Below are 20,388 nucleotides of genomic sequence, written 5' to 3'. Positions count from 1 at the left end.
GACCCTCGGCTTTTCAAGAACCAGAATGTAAGAGACACTCTTTGCATGATATGGGCTCTTTCCTTTCAACAAGAATGGTCACCTGCCCAAGCTTGGACTAGAGCCATTAGAGACACCTAACAATATCTTAAAGAGGCCAAGTTACAACAAGTTAAAAGTACAAGGATTAGTAGAGCAAGAAAATATGCTGAATGTCAAACACTTGAAAAAAGGGTTGACTAAGGGGAAACATACCTTTAGCCTCAGCTGCTAAGGGTTAAACATGAACTGAGGTTAGTTGAAGAGAAAGAGGCCTCTAGTATTCAACTGTTTACTAGGCATTGGTGGGCTGGAAAGGCTGACAGACCCAACAAAGAAATGTTTCAGATTCTTAAAAATAAAAAAGACAAAGACACAAGTCCCCCTGCTTAAAAGAGAGGATGGAACTTATGCCCAGAACAATGGAGAGAACCTCCTTATTGCCAAGGAGTTCTTCTCCAAAATGTTTAGTACTCCTAGGGAGAGCAGTTTGGATGACACTGCAGCTAAAGCCAAGATAGCAAGGGTAAGGAAGAAGGTAGTACCTTCTAGCTTAGCTAACATCCTAGAGGGGGACATCACAGAAATTGAACTAAACGACACCATAGATTCTTTAGCAAATGGAAAGAGCCCAAGGCTTGACGGTCTGCCCAATGAATTGTTTAAAGAATTCAAAGACTTCCTAATTCATCCTTTACTAAAAGTCTGAAGAGAGTCTCTCAAGTATGGGGCTTTGCCACATATTATAAATGAAGGAGTAGTAAAACTAATACATAAAAGAGATGAGAAGGAAAGCCTAACTAATTGGAGACCTATTACTTGCTTGACCTCAGCTTATAAAGTATATGCAAAAACTCTAGCTAGAAGATTATCAAACCATCTGGATAAGTGGATCAGAAAGGAACAAAAAGGTTTTATAAAAGGAAGATTTATACTTGATGCTATCATTGCCCTTTGGGAAGGCATTGAGCATGCTCAGAAAGAAAACCAAGATTTTGTCTTCTTCAAAATTGATTTTGATAAGGCATATGACAAGTTAGAATGGGATTTCATACTACAGTCCCTTCAAGATATGGGACTTGGTAAGAGGTTTATTAAATTTGTTAGCACCCTGTTTGGCAATGCATCCACAAGGATTGCAGTCAATGGACAAATGACAGAATCTTTTCCTCTTAGAAGATCCATTAGGCAAGGCTGCCCCCTGGCTCTACTCTTGTTCGCCATTGCTGCAGACTCTCTAGGGTGGTTAATACAAGATGGAGTTGATAAAGGGAATATTTAAGGAATCAAACTTCCAAATAAAAAGGATATGGTACTTAATCAGTTTGCTGATGATACTAACAGCACAGTCAACAATGATCATGTTTCCCTTGTTGCATTTTGGCAATGCCTACAAATTTTCTATAGAGCTTCAGTGTCAATCACATAAATCCTCAAAAGACAGGAATTAAAACCCTGATAAGTCCCTCTCCCAGGTGGCTGATAGAAGCTGGTTGCAAAGAAATAGAATCTAGTAAAGTTTTCAGGTTGCTAGGTATTCCTATGGGCTTTGATGTGACTATGAAGCAAAGGTGGGACTGGGTGATAGATAAGATAAGCAAAAATTTTGAGAAATGGAAGGGATGTCAGCTCAATATGGCAGGAAGAGTGCTTGTGCTGAAACACATTCTTATCCCTTCAACAAAATATATTTTCTTGCAGGCTAGAAACCCTCAAAGACGGATGAAACAACTTGAGAGGTTGGGCAAAAATTTCTTATGGAGTGGGGATGGGGATAAATTCAAGATACCTAAAGTATCTTGGAAGATATGTACAACATCCAAAAAGTTGAGAGGGCTAGGCCTTCCTAATCTTCATAGCCTGGTTGAAAAGCTAGCGGCTAAGTGGATTGCAAGAAGCCTGAACAGAGAGGAGGAAGATTGGATAAACCTTCTGCATGCTGCAACAAAACATTTTCAAGTGTCAATATGCTCCAAGTGGAAGGGACTTGATCCTCTAACAGTAGCAATAAGCCCTGTAAATATAAAAACCAAAAATTGTTCTCAACCAACCAAAGGAATTTGGGAAGCCTGGTTCAAATACAAGGGTCTCCTTAGGCCTTCTTCCCAAATCAATCTCACACTCCCTTGGAGCTCCAGAGATTCTAGCTGGTTCAGCTTCTTTCATGAAGCAATAGAAGACCAAGAGGCCAATCTGGCCTATAAACTATATAAAAAGAGGATAAAAACTTGGGGTAACATATGGGACTATAAAGACAAAAACTGGATTCAAGAGGAAAAGATGGGTGAACTGTTTAACCTCAAACAACATGAAACTGAATTTTTTAAGGGGAAGGAAAATGTTATGGAACCAACATAGAGCAAAAGGAATAAATCTCAACCAACAATTTAACCACAGAGGGGTGTGTTTGCAAATTGACAAGTCACTACTTCCACTGCCTGATCTTAAGATAAACAATACTCAATTGTGGTACAAACTTAATGCTAGATGACATATTAATTGGAATGTAAATCAATGGAACTACAGATTCAACATGTGGTCTGCCTCTATTCAACCTAAAATTTCTTGTCTGGTGTGGTTGATTACAGTGAAAGGCCTCTAGACTAATGAGAGGGCTCTGAAAGTTGACATAGGAAATGGAATATGCCAAAGGTGTGGTATCCAAGTAGAATCTATCACTCATTTGTTTCTTAATTGATCTCAGAATACTAACATATCTTGTTTACTGCAGGTAAATTACTTGGAAAGAATTATTGTTAGGGGAAATTTATGGTGTATCCCCCCTGTCTGGAATTGGCTGAGAAGCCTCTATTTATGGAACATATAGATATGCAAGAATAAAATGGTGTTTGAAAATCAATTTGCTGATCCTCTCTGGGATTTTAAGGCTGACTTGTTTTTGCAGGAAAAAAATGAGGCAAAGAAGATCATTCAACAATGTGAAGACATCAAGAAAGACAACAAGCAAGAAGATCAAGAAATGGAGGTGACAACCATGATTGCAGAAATTTAAAAAAAGGCTGTAGAATAGAATCATGAAGAATGAAGAGAATACACCTTCTCTAGGGACTGCAATATTAGAACCAAGTCTAGGAAAATAGAAGAAAAACTAGCTCTTGCTCAATGATAAAGATATGGTCTTTTTTTATCCAGATTGCTCCCCTGTAATGGAGCTTGAACTACTACATATCTTGTAAATTTTCCTTTTAATACATACTTAAAGCTTCCTACAAAAAAAAAGAATAATCACAATACCTCTACATAAAAAACATTTCTTACCTTTTTCATGGTTATAGGGGTTATGCTAAGTCTCTCTTTTAATATATTTCCCTCCTTAGTAAATGAAGGATGACATTGATAATTCACCCAACTTACATGAGAGCATACATCTTAGAAAATGTATGCCATAAAAGATGACCACTCAAGGCTGATGTATTCTTCTAATTTCTTTGCTTTCTTCATATACATCATGCTAATATGTGTTCATGGTGCCAATGTTAGCTTGTGCAACACACTTGCAGAAAGAGAAATTTTCATGGTGTCAATGTTGAATCACAAAAAATATCTCAAACATCTCCCATAATAGAGAACAGTTTGAAGAATCTAAACATTACAATGGATGACTATGACAAAAATTCCTTTTAACATCTTAGAGAAATTTGAGAATTCTTAAACAAGAGAAATCTATACAATGTACATCTAATTAAATGACCAAATATTGAAATCTAGATCGCATGCTCTATAAAGATGTGACCAAGGTCTTTGGCATGTCGTCATTAAACTTTTGGGCTTTGGGAAAAACCACAATACATTTGAGCTAAAAGTTCAAAACATGAGGGTGAATAAGCATAGAAAGCCAAATAAATTCTTCGCAAAAAAGGCTCTCTTCTTTTTTGTTTTTTGTGTAATGCATGCCATTTTTGGCTTATTGGGATGTTGCCCAAAATCCCCAAGCAATAGGGCACCATCCAAAAGATGGCAATGTCGCAAAGCCATGCTGCAAGCTGGGAGGATTCGATCTATGGACCGAGAGAAATGCACACACCCACCTCAAGCAATCAAGCTACAACTCATTTTAATGTTGAAGCCATTAGCCAACCTATTAGTAGAAACTATGTTGCCATCTATTAGACACTTTTCTTAAGAAAGCATGTCACTGGGGTAACGGGAAATGCACTTTCCCTACATTTATTTGTCTCCCATAAGAAAAGTTGCTTCGACAATCTCAAAGAAGAAAGTTGGAATATTAATTATAGCTAAGTGAAGAGATCAACTTCGATTTTCTCTTTATATCAAAGACATTGTGCAACAGTTCAACTTATTTAGTGATGGAACATGGGCTCACCATGAAGGGCTTCAACTTTCAAAAGTTAACAAAAATTAATGTAAGGGGGGTTTGAATTTGAAAGGAATGAATTTTCATGCACAAGTGTTACCTTTATAAATAGTAAAGATGAGAGAGAGAGAGAGATTTGAAAGTGTTAGGATAGCAATTAACAGAGTATTCGAGTATGAACATAAAACAAGAGTGAAAAAAAGTGGGCCTAATTCGAGAAACTACAAACCTAGCCAGCCCACTTCTATGTCGAATCAGGTTGAGCCCAGCTCAGAAAAGGAATGTGTTAATGAATACACAGCACGCGCAAACTGTGTCTTAAGTTTGTAACTTACGGTTGAAGAGAAAGAATCGAGGAGTGAAGTCGATGGATTATGTGTGGCAGTGGCTGCATCTTGAATCGTTCACAGTCACCCCCAACCATTGTGATGAGTGGCCGACATGCGAAGTCTCTTGAACGAAAAGGAATTCTGCTGTCTCTGTCACACAGGGCTTGGGTCCGTCAGCAACTTCCTCAACTCCTTTTTGTTCACCTGTGACGTTTGTAAAACCAACCAAAGAAATGAATGATCAACACATGGTTTGAACTCAAACTCCTGAAGACAAACATCTTTTCGCACATAATGATGATTTCTCATTACCTTGCCCATTGCGTTTCGAGGCATTGCCTCCCATACTTCCAACCTTGTTGGGATCTGTAAGCGAGAACTCTTCATTTAGAAATGGAGGCAAAGGTACGTGCTAAACAAGTGAGGGGAATAAGACACTCGAGATTATCCAAATCCTCAAAAAAACAACATTAGAAAAAAGTGGAATAATTATCCTCACATAACCAAGAAAAACCCAATTTGAGCGTTTATTTTGTGCTAAGGCCAAGGCCCAAAAACGCCAAACAAGCATCCCAATCTCTGACCTTTGCATGTCCCATAAATTTGCTGTAAGGCGAAATTCATCCCCAGCGGAATTCACATTGGCCAAACAAACAGCACAAGGATGAGCACACCAGATCCTAGACAAGATAGTAGATACCAAAACTCCCAAACACACATCATAACTCTGCACTTACCAAATTTCCCATGGCCATTAGAATCATGTGTGGACTCAAGTTGTAGGGAGCTGAAGAACAGAGTTCTTTTGCATGCTTAGAAGCAACCCCCTAAGATCTTGTATTTGTGTGGCTGAAAGGAATGCATTTCAAAGAATTGGGAGTGTCTAACTACATCCACTTGGAATCAACACGAAAGCAAGATGAACTAAAATGAATGCTGGAAATGAAGATGGCAATGAAGGCTATGAACTGAATTGTGAATCAATGAAGAGAATTCCATACAATGTAGCCCTTGCATGAGGTACAATGTGTACCTGTAATGAGGGCATGAAGGAATGAAGACTAGAAGGATGCTGGCTGACTATGATGAAGTGTGGCACTGCAGTGACAAGCTCCCCTAAAGTAGGCAAACATCACTCCTATCATCTAATAGGCCCTCCAACCACATCCACTAACTGTGTCTCCAAGTATTGGAAGCATCCAACCACATCAACTCATTTGGATCTCAATGAAGTGTCAGAATGCACCTGCAAGTAAGATAGCAAAAAGAACATGGAAAATACAGATGGCAATGAAGACAACAAATTGAATAGCATAAGCGAAGATGTGTGAATATAATGCCATATACTGCTCAAGATACGATATGTTCTGGTAGTGAGGGCATCAAGCAGTAAGCCCTATCGCACCTGGTGCAAACCAGGTTGGTGGGGTCTCTGAAGGTTCCTGCAAGCCTCATGGTTGCACCTCATATGCCTCTTAGGGGGGTTACTCATGAATATATATATGTATCATGTGAGTTTAAAATAGGCGGTTTTAAAAACACAATTTTATACTTTTTTTAACATACAGAAGGGGTGCCAAGGGTTATGTTTTATTCAAGAAAAATTCATAGATAATGACATTTATAAATAGGCCTTGAATGCACATGATATGTAAGATATATATAGTGGACCCCCTAAGCTATGCCTATAGTTATACAATGTATGAGGAGTTGGAACAAAACTAAAAAGGTTGATGACAACATGTCAAACTATTCCTTGCGATTGGCGGATGACTGCAATGACATTTCTATGGACCAATAGGAATCAATTATGCTTGTTAACCCTGCTAAATGACTCCAAATTTGGATAGGTTGCAGCCTTTGGTCCTTATTTTTGTCCGACAAAAGTTGTATGTGCAGTTTGGAGGGAGACAAAATCAATCAATTTTCAACATTCTTTAGAAACGAGGATGAGAAGGGAAACAGGAAAAAAAAAACAGACAGACATTTTCATAGGGTGCAATTGTGTGGTCTCACTACCAATGGGTGTGGCCCGGCTCTAAGGACCAAAAGGATGGCCAGCTGAATTTAATTTAAGAAAGTATCCAAAATGATAGGCTTTCTTAAAATAGGCAACCAAGACTGTGACCTAGTAGCACCCAGAGCAGTTTGCAGCTTGACATCATCATCTGTGCCCTGCTGCTGCTGCATTTTCATCTGTACAACTGTGTTTTCAAATTTCTGCCCAAAAGAGGCTGCCCTGCTGGTGTCATCATCATGACTTACTTTCATCACCATTTGACATCATCCTCCAAATTGAGCTCTCCCCTGAGGACTGCATTTTGCTCCCTCTGCTGCTGGCCACATCATCATCAGCCTTGGTAGATCTGTCACGAGTACGACACACTCTTGGAGCTGTTCTCTGCGTCTCCAACATCACTCTTAGCTCACCTCATCCCCATTCTCTAGACACAGAGTTTTAAGACCAAGTTGTAGCATATTCATTCCTATCCATTCATCACTTACATCTAGGTCTTGATGAGAAAGCTTGGCACTCAAGAGCACGTGAAAACGCAAGAAGAGATATCTCAACCATCCTCTAAAAGAAGTCCGCCTCAAAGCCTATCTCTTTGGCACCAATATCCCCCTCCATGGTGGCTTTGAGGGATTGGTACCAGCAGTCTCCTTTCCGAATGCAAGATCATCCTCAAATCGAAGTGATCCACCCCACATCCAAATACATTATCATTGAACATGAATACGTAGAGATTTCGAGGTGGAGAGGTGAGAAAGTCACACAAGAGTTGACCTCTGCTTAACTTTAGTCATTGTCATTCTCTATGTACTTTTTGTCAATACATTTATCATCATCAAAAGTGACTTGCATTCCACAATTTGCTAAAGAAGAAATGGACAACAAATTCTTCTTTATCCCTATCACATACAAAGCATCCTGCAAACGGAGAGTAGAGCCATCAATGGCTTTCAAAGCAATCTCTCCAACACCTCTAATAGGATAAGATGCATTGTTGGCACATTGCACTGAGCTCTTATGTTTGAGATCTAACTTGTCATACTCCTACAAATTTTATGTATTATCCCAATGACTCTTCTTACAACTTGAAGGAAGGTGCACTACAGTTAGAGTATGAAGTTGATGAGGATCCAGAACTCCAAGCCCAAGGAGGACACATTGACATGGGATGGTGGCACACCTAGGCTTATCTAGTCCCATCAGAATTGGTGCAAGGCACACAATTTTCACATTCAACTAGTTCTTTGTTAACTCCATCTAATGTGCAGGCTATGTATGTAAGTACTCATGATAACCTTGACTCATACCAAAATGTGAATGTTAATAGAGGTGGATCAAGAGTGAGAACTTAGAAGACAAGGTTATTACTCTCATTCACTTTCAAATTCTAGAGATTTTAATTTTGGTGCATTATAATATTATCAAATGCCATCCATCCCACCCACATCACATTCATTCCAGTACCCAATCACCATCACATTCACCCATCCCATACCACAACACACTAGTGGGTGGTACGTATCCTTTACGCACATATCCTATAGTTCCATCCTTATCTCACAACTGGGGTGGTGGGGATGCACTAGTGGTGAGGGTCTACTCCCGCGCCCCCCCCCCCCCCCCCCCAAACAAAGTATCCATGGGAACTACACACAAGGGTATCCATCCCAAGCGTATCAAGCCCCAAATATCACCTAGATGGCCACACAATTTGTGCACATGCCAATGCCTAGTCGGCCGCCATCCTTGTGTCCTGCAATTCCACCTTCAATGGGTCACTTGCCACAAGTCACCAAGCCAAGAACCTTCGTGCTACATGTGGGTATTGGGCCAAACATTTGCCTTCCCACCATAATCCACCCATATGATACCTCACTTATCTTTCTATCTTTTTGCTACAACCCAAAAAATGCATTTACTGACAAAGATGTGTTTTAGTGGGTCAAATATTACTACTTGCTCAGGCCTTCTATGGCATATGTTGGATTCACAAGACTTGTGGGGCCTTATTAGGGGCTGAAACCCTAGCTAGAACCTTGTTGGTCCTCGTGTGAAGCCAAGTTCTAGTTAATTTGGGAAACAGGGATAGGGAAACAATAAACAATAGTCTAAAAGTTTCAGCCAATTCACCCTGCAGCGTCGAGTCGTGTTTGATGCGTGTTGATAGCTCCACCTCCGCCTACGAATCGTGTTACTTAGTGCCTTCGGCTTGCAATGTACAAAGTCCCTCTTTTGTGAATATGAGCCTTGTCCTCAAGATGGACCATTTTGCGAACTTTGATGCCGTGTCGTGTTGAGGTGTGTGTGTCAAGTTGTGACAGGTGCATGTCGAGTTGGGAAACGGTGCTGTGATGTGACACATCGCGGTCTTGCAAGATACCTCCAACATAGCAACTAGAAATGTCAGAAACGTTTAGAAACAAAACATTAGAAACGTGTTTCGTAAGTTTCTTTAAAGGGGGGGGTAAAATAAAAAACGCGGGTTTTTTTATATAGGGATTTTTAATAGTTTTGACTAGGAAAAGAGGTTCTAAACCTCTATGGAACTCTCTCTTAAACAAAGAATGGCCAATTGACCTTGAGTGATAATAGAGTCAATTGAGAATAATACGTTACATATCCATGATCCATTATTGACTTGTCACTTATGTCAAAGTTAGTTTTTGAACAAGCTATACTATGGTTTAGAACTCAAACATTATGATTCGTACATATCATATAAAGAAAGTTAAAATTAACATATAAATAGCCTATCTACAATGTGGACTGAGTCAAGTTGCAACATCATGATTCTCATTTCAAAACAAACTAACAAAATACCAAAATTGAGAATAAATCATAATATATCATAAATAACTCATAAATGAGACTAAAGTCATATAATATTCAACTCTCAAGACAAGAATAGATACTTGATTGACAAAGTTCAATAACTAAACAAAATTACAAAAAAATCAGTCTCTTGTTCAAAATCTTCAGCCCTCATGAGTCATTACCCATCATCATCATGTTTAATATTGCCCAATAGTTTTTGTAAAAAAAAACATGTTTTGGGTTCCAACTTATTTTATACATTTTATTTATTTATTTATTTATTTATTTTTAAAAACGCCCAAACTGATGGGGGATTCCAAGGGCCACAGACTGTCACACTTGGTATGACATTAAAACTGTACAAAGGTTCTTCAATATATCAATGTGCTACATGTGTGCAGTTATTTAAAAGGGAGAGATCGTGTGGTAGTGTACTAAATGTATGCAATGTATGTGTGGTTGGGGTTGAGGAAACTTAAAAAATAGCTAAGAGACAGAGTACGTGAGGTGAGTTTTTTCTTTTTTTTTTGTGTTGGTTGTGTTGGTACAGCCATTTTTTATAGAATCTGCCTTACCATTCAAGAGTCCCTGAAACGCATTACGCCATTTCGGGGAACTAAGATATGAGGTAGTCCACTCTTGGAAAGGCAAAAATGCTACAGCTATAGTCAAGCTCATGCAAGGTCTACTCCCTCAATTTCACTCATAATTACAACATTTTGATCTTGGCATTTGTTCTGTGGGCACAATTAACCGATTGCAATGTGGCTCCTAATAAGGACTTATTGAATAAACCATGATGACCTAAAGGCCAAGTTGGCCCAATACCAGTATCTACTTACCAAGTTTATTGCCACCAAACCCCCAATGTTTGATGATGATTGTATCCAACATATTTCTTAATAAAATGCCACCTAAATATTTCAATGAGTTTTGAGTGTTAGCTCTTATATTAGACATGATTGTTTGACCAAGTTCATAAGAAACTCTATTTGCTATCTTCAAAGGGGCTCTTGTTTCTGCTCCCCAAAAGAAGAAGCAATGGAAAGACAAGAACAAATCCAATCTTAAAGGCTAGGTAATTCTCCATCTAGCCTAAAAGTGCATTGGTCAAAAAGTTTGTGTAAGTTTGCAAGAGGCCATTAATGAAAGGCAAAGCCTGAGTGGAGGCACACGAGCAGAAGCAAGGGCCATGGCGGATGGAGCAAGAGAGCAAGAAAGAGAGAGAGGGAGACACAATATATGGAAACTCTAACAATCACAATGTGTGACCGGTCTTTCCTTTTTCAAATGGTTACTAAAAGAATAAAGAATAAAGTGACAATTATGGCCGCTTGCCACTTGTAGTGTACAAGTGTACGAGTACAGTGTACAATGAATAAATGTGGACGACTAGACATATGCACCTTTACCCCAAACAACCTCCCACTTGAAGGCAAATGTCTCTTAGTGAGAAGTAAAAGAAAAAAAAGTACAAGATGTACAAAGAGTACAATAGGATGAGGAAAGATGCCATCTCATCCTATGCTTATCAAACTCCTAAGAAAGGCAAATCATTCTGCTGAGACTTTTATTGAGTAGGTTTGCCAGATTCTACTTAGTCGAGATCTTGGTAAGCTCAACAACCTTGTCCTCTACCACCTCTGATGAAGCAATAGCGCATCTCAATGTGCTAATGTCTTTGCATGGAAAACTGGATTACGAGCCAATTGAATAGCACTCATAGAATCCGAATGCAAAGTAAGAGTAACAGTAATATCTGCATCCTCGCCATCCAAGAAACAACACCTCAAATAAAAGTGAAAACATACCTAGAGATAGACTTTCTACTATTTACACGTCCTACATAGTCAGAGTTAGTGTAACCCACAACTGTAGTATGACGTATCCTAGCCCAAGGTTGTTAGGTACAAAAGATACGATACTGTACGATATGATAAACTACAATACTAATTGGTACCTTATGATTTTATAAGATATGGTACAATATTAGTACGAAAAAAAAAACTTGGTTATTTTGGATTATAGATAATAGAACACATGTTTAGAGCTAAAATAGCAATGTCGCTTGAGTTAATAGGATGAATACATGAGGGTAACAAGGTAAAACCTCATGCACAACATGTGCAATGCGCTACTAGAAGACAAATGGAAGTGTATACATAAATACATTGTACAACAAAGTAAAGTGTAGGGTGGATGGACAAAGAGGCTTCTTGTGTGTGTGTGTGTGTGTGTGTGTGTGTGTGTGTGTGTGTGTGAGAGAGAGAGAGGGGGGGGAGGGAGGGGGGGATGATGTTCTTGGAATTGCATATTCATCTTGGAAGTTGGGAGAGAGAGAGAGAGAGAGAGAGAGAGAGAGAGAGAGAGACACTTGAAATTATGATAATAAATATAAGGCTTAGGAGTTGGAAGATATTGTGTGGTGTAGTCTTCATAGGCTAAAAATAGCATGTCTTTTGGTACGAATTGGTATGGATACGTACGGTTTGGTACGGTAGGAACTGTACAGAACAACTAGTCCATACGTAGTACAAATGCAACTATGTCCTAGCCGCCATAGCAAATGCACATATTTGCAATGCCTTTCAAGTATCTCATGATACCCTTCATGACGATCCCAATGTCACCTACCAGGTATAACCGTATAATGTGCCACAACTCCCATTGCAAATGCTATGTCAGGACGAGTGGCTGTCATGGCATACATCAAATCACCCACTGCACATGCATATAGAACCTTGGCCATCTTGGCCCTCTCATCATCTGATTGTGGACAATCGATCTAACTAATCTTTACATGAGAAGGTAAAGGACAACCTATAGGCTTACCATTCTACACATAAAATCACTTACTCTGTGGATGCACTCTTTTTGGGGCACGTAGAGAAGTCCCTTGGAGCGATTACGCATAATGCGCATACCAAGTATACCTAAGGCCTGTCACATGTCAAAGCTCTTCTTGAGACAAGTCTTTAAAGCATCTAGTTGAGCATGAGTACTCCCTGTTATAAGCCAACAAGGTTTTGAATTCCGGGCTATGAAGAAAATATGTTTAGATTGTGAAGCTCTTTACGAGCTAAGAACCTCCATCATAGTTCCATAGAATGGATGATGACTTAAAATCTTATAGTTTTCATTTATCCCCTTACGATCCCAATCTCTATGTATGATCTATTGCAGAGGGGTCAACTATGTGTTGTTGTATATTGATGATCTACTAATCACCAACTCAGATATATCTATAGTTTCCCATCTCAAGGCACACTTAAGTTCCACTCTCAATTACGAATATGTGCATTCATGGCCTGAAGAGATGGCCAACTGCTTTACAGGAGAGATGCATTGGAATTTCTGAAACGGAAAAGAACTTTATGGCTGAGACACTGCATCATTTTTAACCCTAAAACACCAATTATGTCATGCAGTAAGTCAGCCTCAAAGAATGACCAAAACAGCACATTAATGGCCTAAAAGAGATGGCTAAACTGCTTTATAGGAGAGATGCACTGGCATTACAGAGTACATATGTGTAGTTGCTATAACCCCAACAATACGCCATTTTAGCAGAGCCTTCTTTTGCACCTGCCATGAGGAGTATCTGGCGATTTGAAACTGTAAATTTTGGGCAGTGTTTCCTAGACATACATTCCCTCAAATAATGTGTTCAAGTACTGAGAACTGAACTTCTATCATTATTCAACATGCTACTGGCAGTTTCCAGCCGGCAGTAGTGATTGGCTTGCCCAATCTAGCAGCAGATTTCATGGTTTGTATGAACCAGGGCCATCTGCTAAATCAGTGGGACTAAAAGTTTCTTCGGTAGGCTTTTTATATGATGATTTCAGCACATCAACTAACACTTACGTCTTGACAATCTCAATATTGCTGGACATCCTGAGAGTGTTGATTTAAGGAAACCAAGAATATGTTTTCTTCCATGAGACTACCTGCCGCTTGCCCCATAAGAATTAATGCTGGCACTACATGTACATATTCATTTCGTGTTCTGTTCAGGCTGTGAAATGGACTCCAAGTAGCTTTTGGAAAAGGGAAATCAGAGTCGTCATTAAAAGATACACAGATAACCATGGGAGTCTCATTTTTTCAGCTGCTGGTTTTTAATCAAAACTTCATTTGTTGAACTCATTGAAAGGAGGTTGGCAGCTTACTTTATAAGGAGCCAATCTTTCCTTGGCCCATGCTTGGAGCTGCGCTAAGTCCAGTGCAGGCTCCCCTTTCCCTGCTGGTGTCTCATTACTGAGAACTACCACTGCACAAATTGCTTCTCCACGATATAAATCTGCTATGCCTATAACTGCACATTCTGCAATGGCTGGATGCTGTTATATGCACAGTAGAGAGGACAAAAGTATCATTATTGTTGAACATTTCCATTTTACTGACAAAACATTTCAAAATCTACCTGAACTACACTCCATTCCTTATGATATATAGGGCACTTGGCATATTTAAATCAACTTCCATGTGTGCAGAAATTTAGAAAACTAGTAAAAAAAGACCATCACTTTCTCTTGCCTGAATAAGGCACACACCCAAATGCCCACAAGAGGACCAAGGTAAGTGTGCAGAACTTAGGAAACTGGAGAAAAAAAACACTATCACTTTCTCTTGCCTGAGATAAGGCACACACCCAAATGCCCACAAGAGGACCATCTTCCCTACACATATTAGAGAAGAGAGCAAGATAAGACCATGCTGGCATTGTTCATATGTGCAGATAGGATAGAATCAACAGAGAGCTCAATCGCACTGGGATTCCCCTCCTTGGTGAACCTACCAAGGTGTCCAACCAAGTATGCACCCATGAACCCACAAACTCAAAGTTATGAGACCCTCTAACTTTACAACACCACCTTTGAGACAAAAGAACACTTTTATTTGAGAAAGAAATGAACTTACTTCTAATAAAACAGCTTCAATTTCCAAAGCAGAAAGCTTGTAACCTCCAACCTTCAATATATCAACACTGCTCCCTGTTCAAGATGTGCATACGGAAAGATTATCAATAAATCAGCATCCTATCACTGCCATCCAACCAAGATCTCAAAGATGGCACACAATGTTTATTGTACCGCAAATGTTAGCACCTTTTAGCTTTCCAGGGTCTCACTCATGTAGCTAAGGAAAATTTGATGATAGCATATCTATCCAAAAGCACTAGATACCACAAAGTAAATGCCTACAACTCACAACAAATACTTCATAAAACTTACTTCCCAGAATTATAAAATAGCCATCTTTGTCTGTGGTAACAGAATCACCAGTCTTGAAATAGCCATCTTCTCCGAAAGAGTCCTTTGTTATCTAAGCATTAATAGTGAAACATAAGAAACTATCCTCTTTCACAAACCGCTACTAGTTTCAGAAGGACTGAAAGTTGGATCTAATCAGCTTTTAGTGAACATGTAGGATGTTCTATGTTGACTAAATGAAATCCAAGATTCTGTATTCCAGAAATATGAAGCGCACACAGCACTCAAACAAGTATCATACAAAGAACTCAGTCTCATGTATACAAGGTGGATCAAGTGATGCTGTTTTATTTCAACACAATATTTCTGGGAGACAACCATCGCCTTCAAGTAACAGGCTAAGTGATAGTTCAACTTGCAAGTTGTTGGTGAGGTCAATTAGAAAAGTAAAGCTTATCTGTTGTATCAGTCACGATATATAGAACAGGCCATTGATAACAACAGTATCTCGTTGGAATATTTACTTTTGACTTTAAGTAATCCTTAGTTGTGCAAGCTTTCACATGAACCATGTTTTCATTACCCAGTTTTCAGTGGATATAGTAAGTGTTTTACTTACACCTTCACCAAGAAAATTGATGTTAGGAGAGAGAGATTGATCAGCTTCACAATTCCTTCAAGGCATTCAACCTAGAAGTGTAAACTAGTGAGACCACTGGACTAGATTGTTATCATTACAGAGAACAGATACTTTTGCATGACAGAAGCCATTTCAGCCAATCCTAGCACTAGACCACAGATAGTCTTTGTAACCAACATAGTTTCCCCTGGCTACAATTGTGTTCCAGCAATATTACACATGGCAATATAGTCATCTAATCATCTAGAGAGATATGCTGCACCTTTACCAATCAAATTCCTAGAGGAAAAGTCAACAGCAGTCTCAGCACGTTTTTGGCTATCAAAATTAATTTTTAATTTATCTTTCTCTGTGTGTTGCCTAAAGAATGATTTAATGTATTCAAAGTACTCTTGGCATTCTCAGCCCCATACTGTTCTAAAATCCTTACTCCAGGGCAAACGAATCCTCTTGCTGGAATCCATCACCCACATAGGGACATCTGGCATGGAGGAATTATCCTCAATCGTCACAAGCTTCTAAGGACTAGTAATCTATTATCAAGTTCTTCACATTAGTTTAAGTCGATCCACATTAAAGACCAGAAAATATTTCACATGGACATTCCATCTAATCATTCTAGGGCCGTGACCAACTAACAGAAACCCCATGGGCAAATTCCAGAAGTGTGACCGGCACTCCATCATTTTCACGACCCCTCAGTTACAACTGGGACAACCAATGCCGTTAAAAGAGGTCTTGTGACTTCCAACTGAGCAGACAGTTAAGCTGCACAAACTTAGGTGTTCGAGGTGGCACTTCTGGTATCTCTGGAAGTTGAACTGGCCTTTGCTTCATGTATTTTTAATGTGACTCGAGCTCAATGATGATGGTGGTGGTTTCTTGTGTTTGAGAGGAACTATTACACTCCAGCACCAGTGGCTGTCCCTGTGAGCACAGTTGTGAAGGCTGGGTGCAAACAGCACCTGCTGGTGGTGTGAGTACTGATTTTGTGATCACCATGCACAGTCACCAAATTCCATGAAGGGAACCCTTCTGTTACTGTGGCTGTGAGTCTAGACGAGGAGGTAATAGTAAGGTATGATTGGAGTGGGTTTGCAACTGTGATGGCAAAATGCAAGACACTCACAAGCTCATTGGTCTGACTTCTTTTTATCTCGCCTTGCCTAAAGAGATCATTACAAATGGAAGGAAAGGGTTCTATTGACCCTCTTGTACTTATTCATTCTCTCCCTTATGGTAAAGTTTCAATGCAATATTCATGACACCCCAACAGCATGCAATGCCCCTTCAAAAACATGGCTTGAGTTTAACTCACCATGTGTTCTCCAGGTCAAGTTGCAAAGTTGAATATGGCACATTATGTGTCATTCAGCTAAGAAAACGGACATTAACAACAAGATATATGCATGTAGCATATAGCCTATTTATCCTTACAAGTATATACTTGACCCATAGTCATCTGCACATGAGTGTGCACACTACGTCCTGAAATATGGACATGAAAACTAAACTGCAGGCCTTGACAGTGTTATTTTGGAATTATGTGCCACAAAAATGGCCCTGAGTTTTACCATGTTGAAAGCAATGCCGTAAAAATAACCTCTAATGTCAGATTGAGCAAAATCAATTTTACCTGCTACAGGGTTTTTGAGAAGGAAAAGAGTGAAGTTGAAAACTAAAGAACGGTTATATAGCATTCATATAGCAACTAATTTCAAATATTAAAGACTCAACCTGTGGTTGGCGCCAATATTCCTTAAATAATGATAGACTCTTTACACACAATTCTCCAACACCAGGAGTGGCACTATCATCTTCTGCTATCTTAACCTGACAAATTTGTAAAGCACCACCCCAGCACCAAAAACAATACACAAAAAAGTTAAACCTGCTTCTAATATCTTCAATTTGTTTATGTAATTAATTATGTCGGTGGGCTTGCACACTTAGTTCAGTAGAAAGCATGTGATTTGTTAATTTACCCAATTGTCAAACAATAGTCTAACCTGTACTCCTGGAAGAGGCTTGCCAACAGTTCCTGGTTTTCTCTCCCCATCATAAGGATTTGATAATGCCATTACAAACTGCAAGGTCAAACAGGTGAAAATCAGTTTTCTTTCAGAATGATACCAGACTTCAGCCCAACTGAGGGTTTCATTTACCTCTGTCATACCATATCTTTCTAGTAATCGATGCCCTGTCAAACTTTCCCACTCAGCCATGACAGGTTGAGGAAGGGCTGAAGATCCACACATCTGCGATCAAGTCAACAAATAATAACAGCATACACATCTTCAGAATGACCAGTCATAAGCAATCAATCAATGAATAGTGGATAGTCATGTCATCACACAACACACAAAGGGTCTCTGTAAAGGCATGTTACATTTCATGCACTTTATCAAGGCCAAGTACGGGGCCATATTGTAAGGGAATCAAATGGAGCTTCCTTGGGCCTTGCTGGCCTTAGCACTAACCGTATTGTGTTTGTTTGCACAAAAATAGATTTTGGAATTGACGAGAAGCTTCCATTATGAAGATACCAAAAAGCTGTTGCTTTCTAGAGTTCAAGAAAGCATTTTACTCTGTCGCATGATCTCAGCTACTAGGGCCATACTGGAAATTCAACTTCTCCTAGCTGGATTTCCAGCAAGGATACCCATCAATCTCGACACCTTGAAGGTTCTTAGCAGAAAGGGCTGCATAAAGTCGAGTAAAGATGCAACCCTTACCTAGGTTGTTCATCTCTGTGTTTATAAGATCACAAATTGATAGACTTGGGGGACCTAAGCACCTTGACTGAATTGGTGCATACATTAGGGTTCTGGCTTAAGCTTGAGTCTGTTTGTTAAATTTTCATGGTCCAACCTGATGACTTCTTAGTATTCCTGCTTCATCTATACGAGTGTTCATCCTGCACCCACCAAACATGTAACCTCTACCATCGTGGCAGAGGATTACATACAAGATTAGAGCAGTTTAAGCCAAGGAACCTGCCCTCTTTTCTGTCTTTTGTCACTAGAGTGTGAAATGTGAATGAAATATTAATACTTTAATTTAATTGTACACAAGAGAGTAGGAGCAAAAAAGCCTCACAAAGGAACTGCTCGCCTGCTGTCTAGCTGCACCGCCCCCTGGTCTAGTCACCTCCGCCTCCCAGTCCCAACCACCGTCACCACCTTGTCTTGCACCTGTTGCATGTCCCTGCCGATGCCTCCCTATTCACCAGTTCCACCTCCAGTCACTGCCAGCTCAATAGTTGCTCCCTCCATCTGCAGCAACATTCCCCCCGATATCACAGTAGCTAGCTCAGTAGATCCTCAGCAGTGGCGCGCAATGGAAACCTTTGGTCAGACGCCGGTGCATTCTACAAGTGCCCCCCTGTCAAACACCTTTCACGTCATCCTTTCTCAAGAACAGCTCTTATCCGTCCGTGCCACACAGCTGGAACTAAAAGAAACAGCAATCTTTGGACAGGTCATAGGACACTCTCCATCCAGAGCCCAGCTTCGGGATTGGCTTCACTCCAAGCTACGCATTGGCACAGCGCAGATTGGGGAGGCAATAGATGAGGTGACCTTCGGTAATAACCCAATGACTGCAATCTTCCAATCTGAAGACATGACACCAGAATTCCAAACTTGCTGACATAGGGAAGTCAACAGATCCTTAAGTTGCTCAACATTAGTCGAACACAACTCATTAGGAAGCCCATCCCAACTAGGGCTTTTCCTTTTAGGCAAATGGGACAGTACCTCTTCCACTTCATCCTCCGAAATATCAGCCTCCATTAAGGCTACCCATTGTGGCTGAACCTGATGACTAACCAAATCACAAATGTATCCACAAGCAAACTGTATAGCGTCAAAAAAGAATCTCTTGCAGGCCCAACAATGATTTATAAAAATCCACACACATCTGAATGATGGCTGCAGGATCTGTCACCATAGCACCTTGCTTGTTCTTCAAACGCACAATATTTTCCCGGGCGTATTTCTGATGTAATCGAGCAAAGAATTGATGAGATTGACAATTATTGTCATGCAAAGCTTCCGCTCTGAACAGTAATTTGTATTTAGCATATTCCTCTTCCTGTAAAGATTGAACTTGGCCTTCCTGGTCTAGTCACCTCCACCTCCGAGTCCCAACCACCCTCACCACCTTGTCTTGTGCCCAATGCATGTCCCTGTCGACGCCTTCCTATTCACTAGTTCCACCTCCAATCACCGCCAGCTCAATAGTTGCTCCCTCTGTTGTGCAGCAACATTCCCCTCGATATCATAGTAGCTAGCTCGGTAGGTCCTCAGCAGTGACGCGCAACGGAAACCTCTGGTCAGACGCCGGTGCATTTTGCAAGTGCTCCTCTGCCAATCACCTTTCACGTCGTCCTTTCTCAGGAACAGCTCTTATCTGTCCGTGCCACAGGGATGGAATTGAAAGAAACAACAATCTTTGGATAGGTCATAGGACACCCCATCCAGGGCCCAACTTCGGGATTGGCTTCACTCCACGCTACGCATTGGCATAGTGCAGATTGGGGAGGCAATAGATAAAGGGACATTAGGTAATAACTGAATGACTCCAATCTTCCAATTTGAAGGCATGCCACCAGAATTCCAAACTTGCTGACATAGGCGAGTCAACAGATCCTTAAGTTGCTCAACATTAGTCGAAAACAACTCATTAGGGAGCCCATCCCAACCAAGGCTTTTCCTTTTAGGCAACTGGGACAGTATCTCTTCCACTTCATCCTCTGAAATATCAGCTTCCATTAAGGCTACCCATTCTGGCTGAACCTGGTTACTAACCAATTCATAAATGTATCCACAAGCAGACTATACAACGTCAAAAAGAATCTCTTGCAGGCCCAACCATGATTTATAGAAATCTACACACATTTGAATGATGGCTGCAAGATCTGTCACCTTAGCACCTTGCTTGTTCTTCAAACGCACAATATTTTTCCGTGCATATTTCTGACGTAATCGAGCAAAGAATTTATGAGAATGACAGTTATT

The 20,388-nt window shown here is 40.1% G+C and overlaps 1 protein-coding gene across 4 annotated transcripts in view; it reads right to left on the bottom strand.

Moving 5' to 3' along the window:
* Positions 1-4,302: 4,302 nt before the first annotated feature.
* AAE13 (AMP-dependent synthetase and ligase family protein) overlaps positions 4,303-20,388 on the bottom strand; it is a 122,808-nt gene continuing 106,722 nt past the window's right edge. For 2 of the 4 annotated variants that reach the window (XM_087673404.1, XM_087673405.1), the window contains exons 10-17: positions 17,533-17,625; positions 17,377-17,454; positions 17,105-17,200; positions 14,749-14,839; positions 14,435-14,508; positions 13,684-13,854; positions 4,996-5,049; positions 4,305-4,887 (exon numbers count right to left, since the gene is read on the bottom strand). In XM_087673404.1, the coding sequence (XP_087529530.1) occupies positions 4,837-4,887; positions 4,996-5,049; positions 13,684-13,854; positions 14,435-14,508; positions 14,749-14,839; positions 17,105-17,200; positions 17,377-17,454; positions 17,533-17,625 (708 nt within the window). In that variant the 3' untranslated portion in view covers positions 4,305-4,836. Of the gene's footprint in view, positions 4,888-4,995; positions 5,050-13,683; positions 13,855-14,434; positions 14,509-14,748; positions 14,840-17,104; positions 17,201-17,376; positions 17,455-17,532; positions 17,626-20,388 lie in introns of all 4 variants that reach the window. The other 2 variants (XM_087673406.1, XM_087673407.1) reach the window with 2 other exon arrangements.

This window comes from Lygodium microphyllum, chromosome 30 (genome assembly GCF_053477565.2).
Source record: "Lygodium microphyllum isolate KBCC chromosome 30, Lygodium_microphyllum_v1.1.10, whole genome shotgun sequence".
Classification (NCBI taxonomy): domain Eukaryota; kingdom Viridiplantae; phylum Streptophyta; class Polypodiopsida; order Schizaeales; family Lygodiaceae; genus Lygodium; species Lygodium microphyllum.
This window is presented reverse-complemented; position numbering and strand designations above follow the sequence as displayed.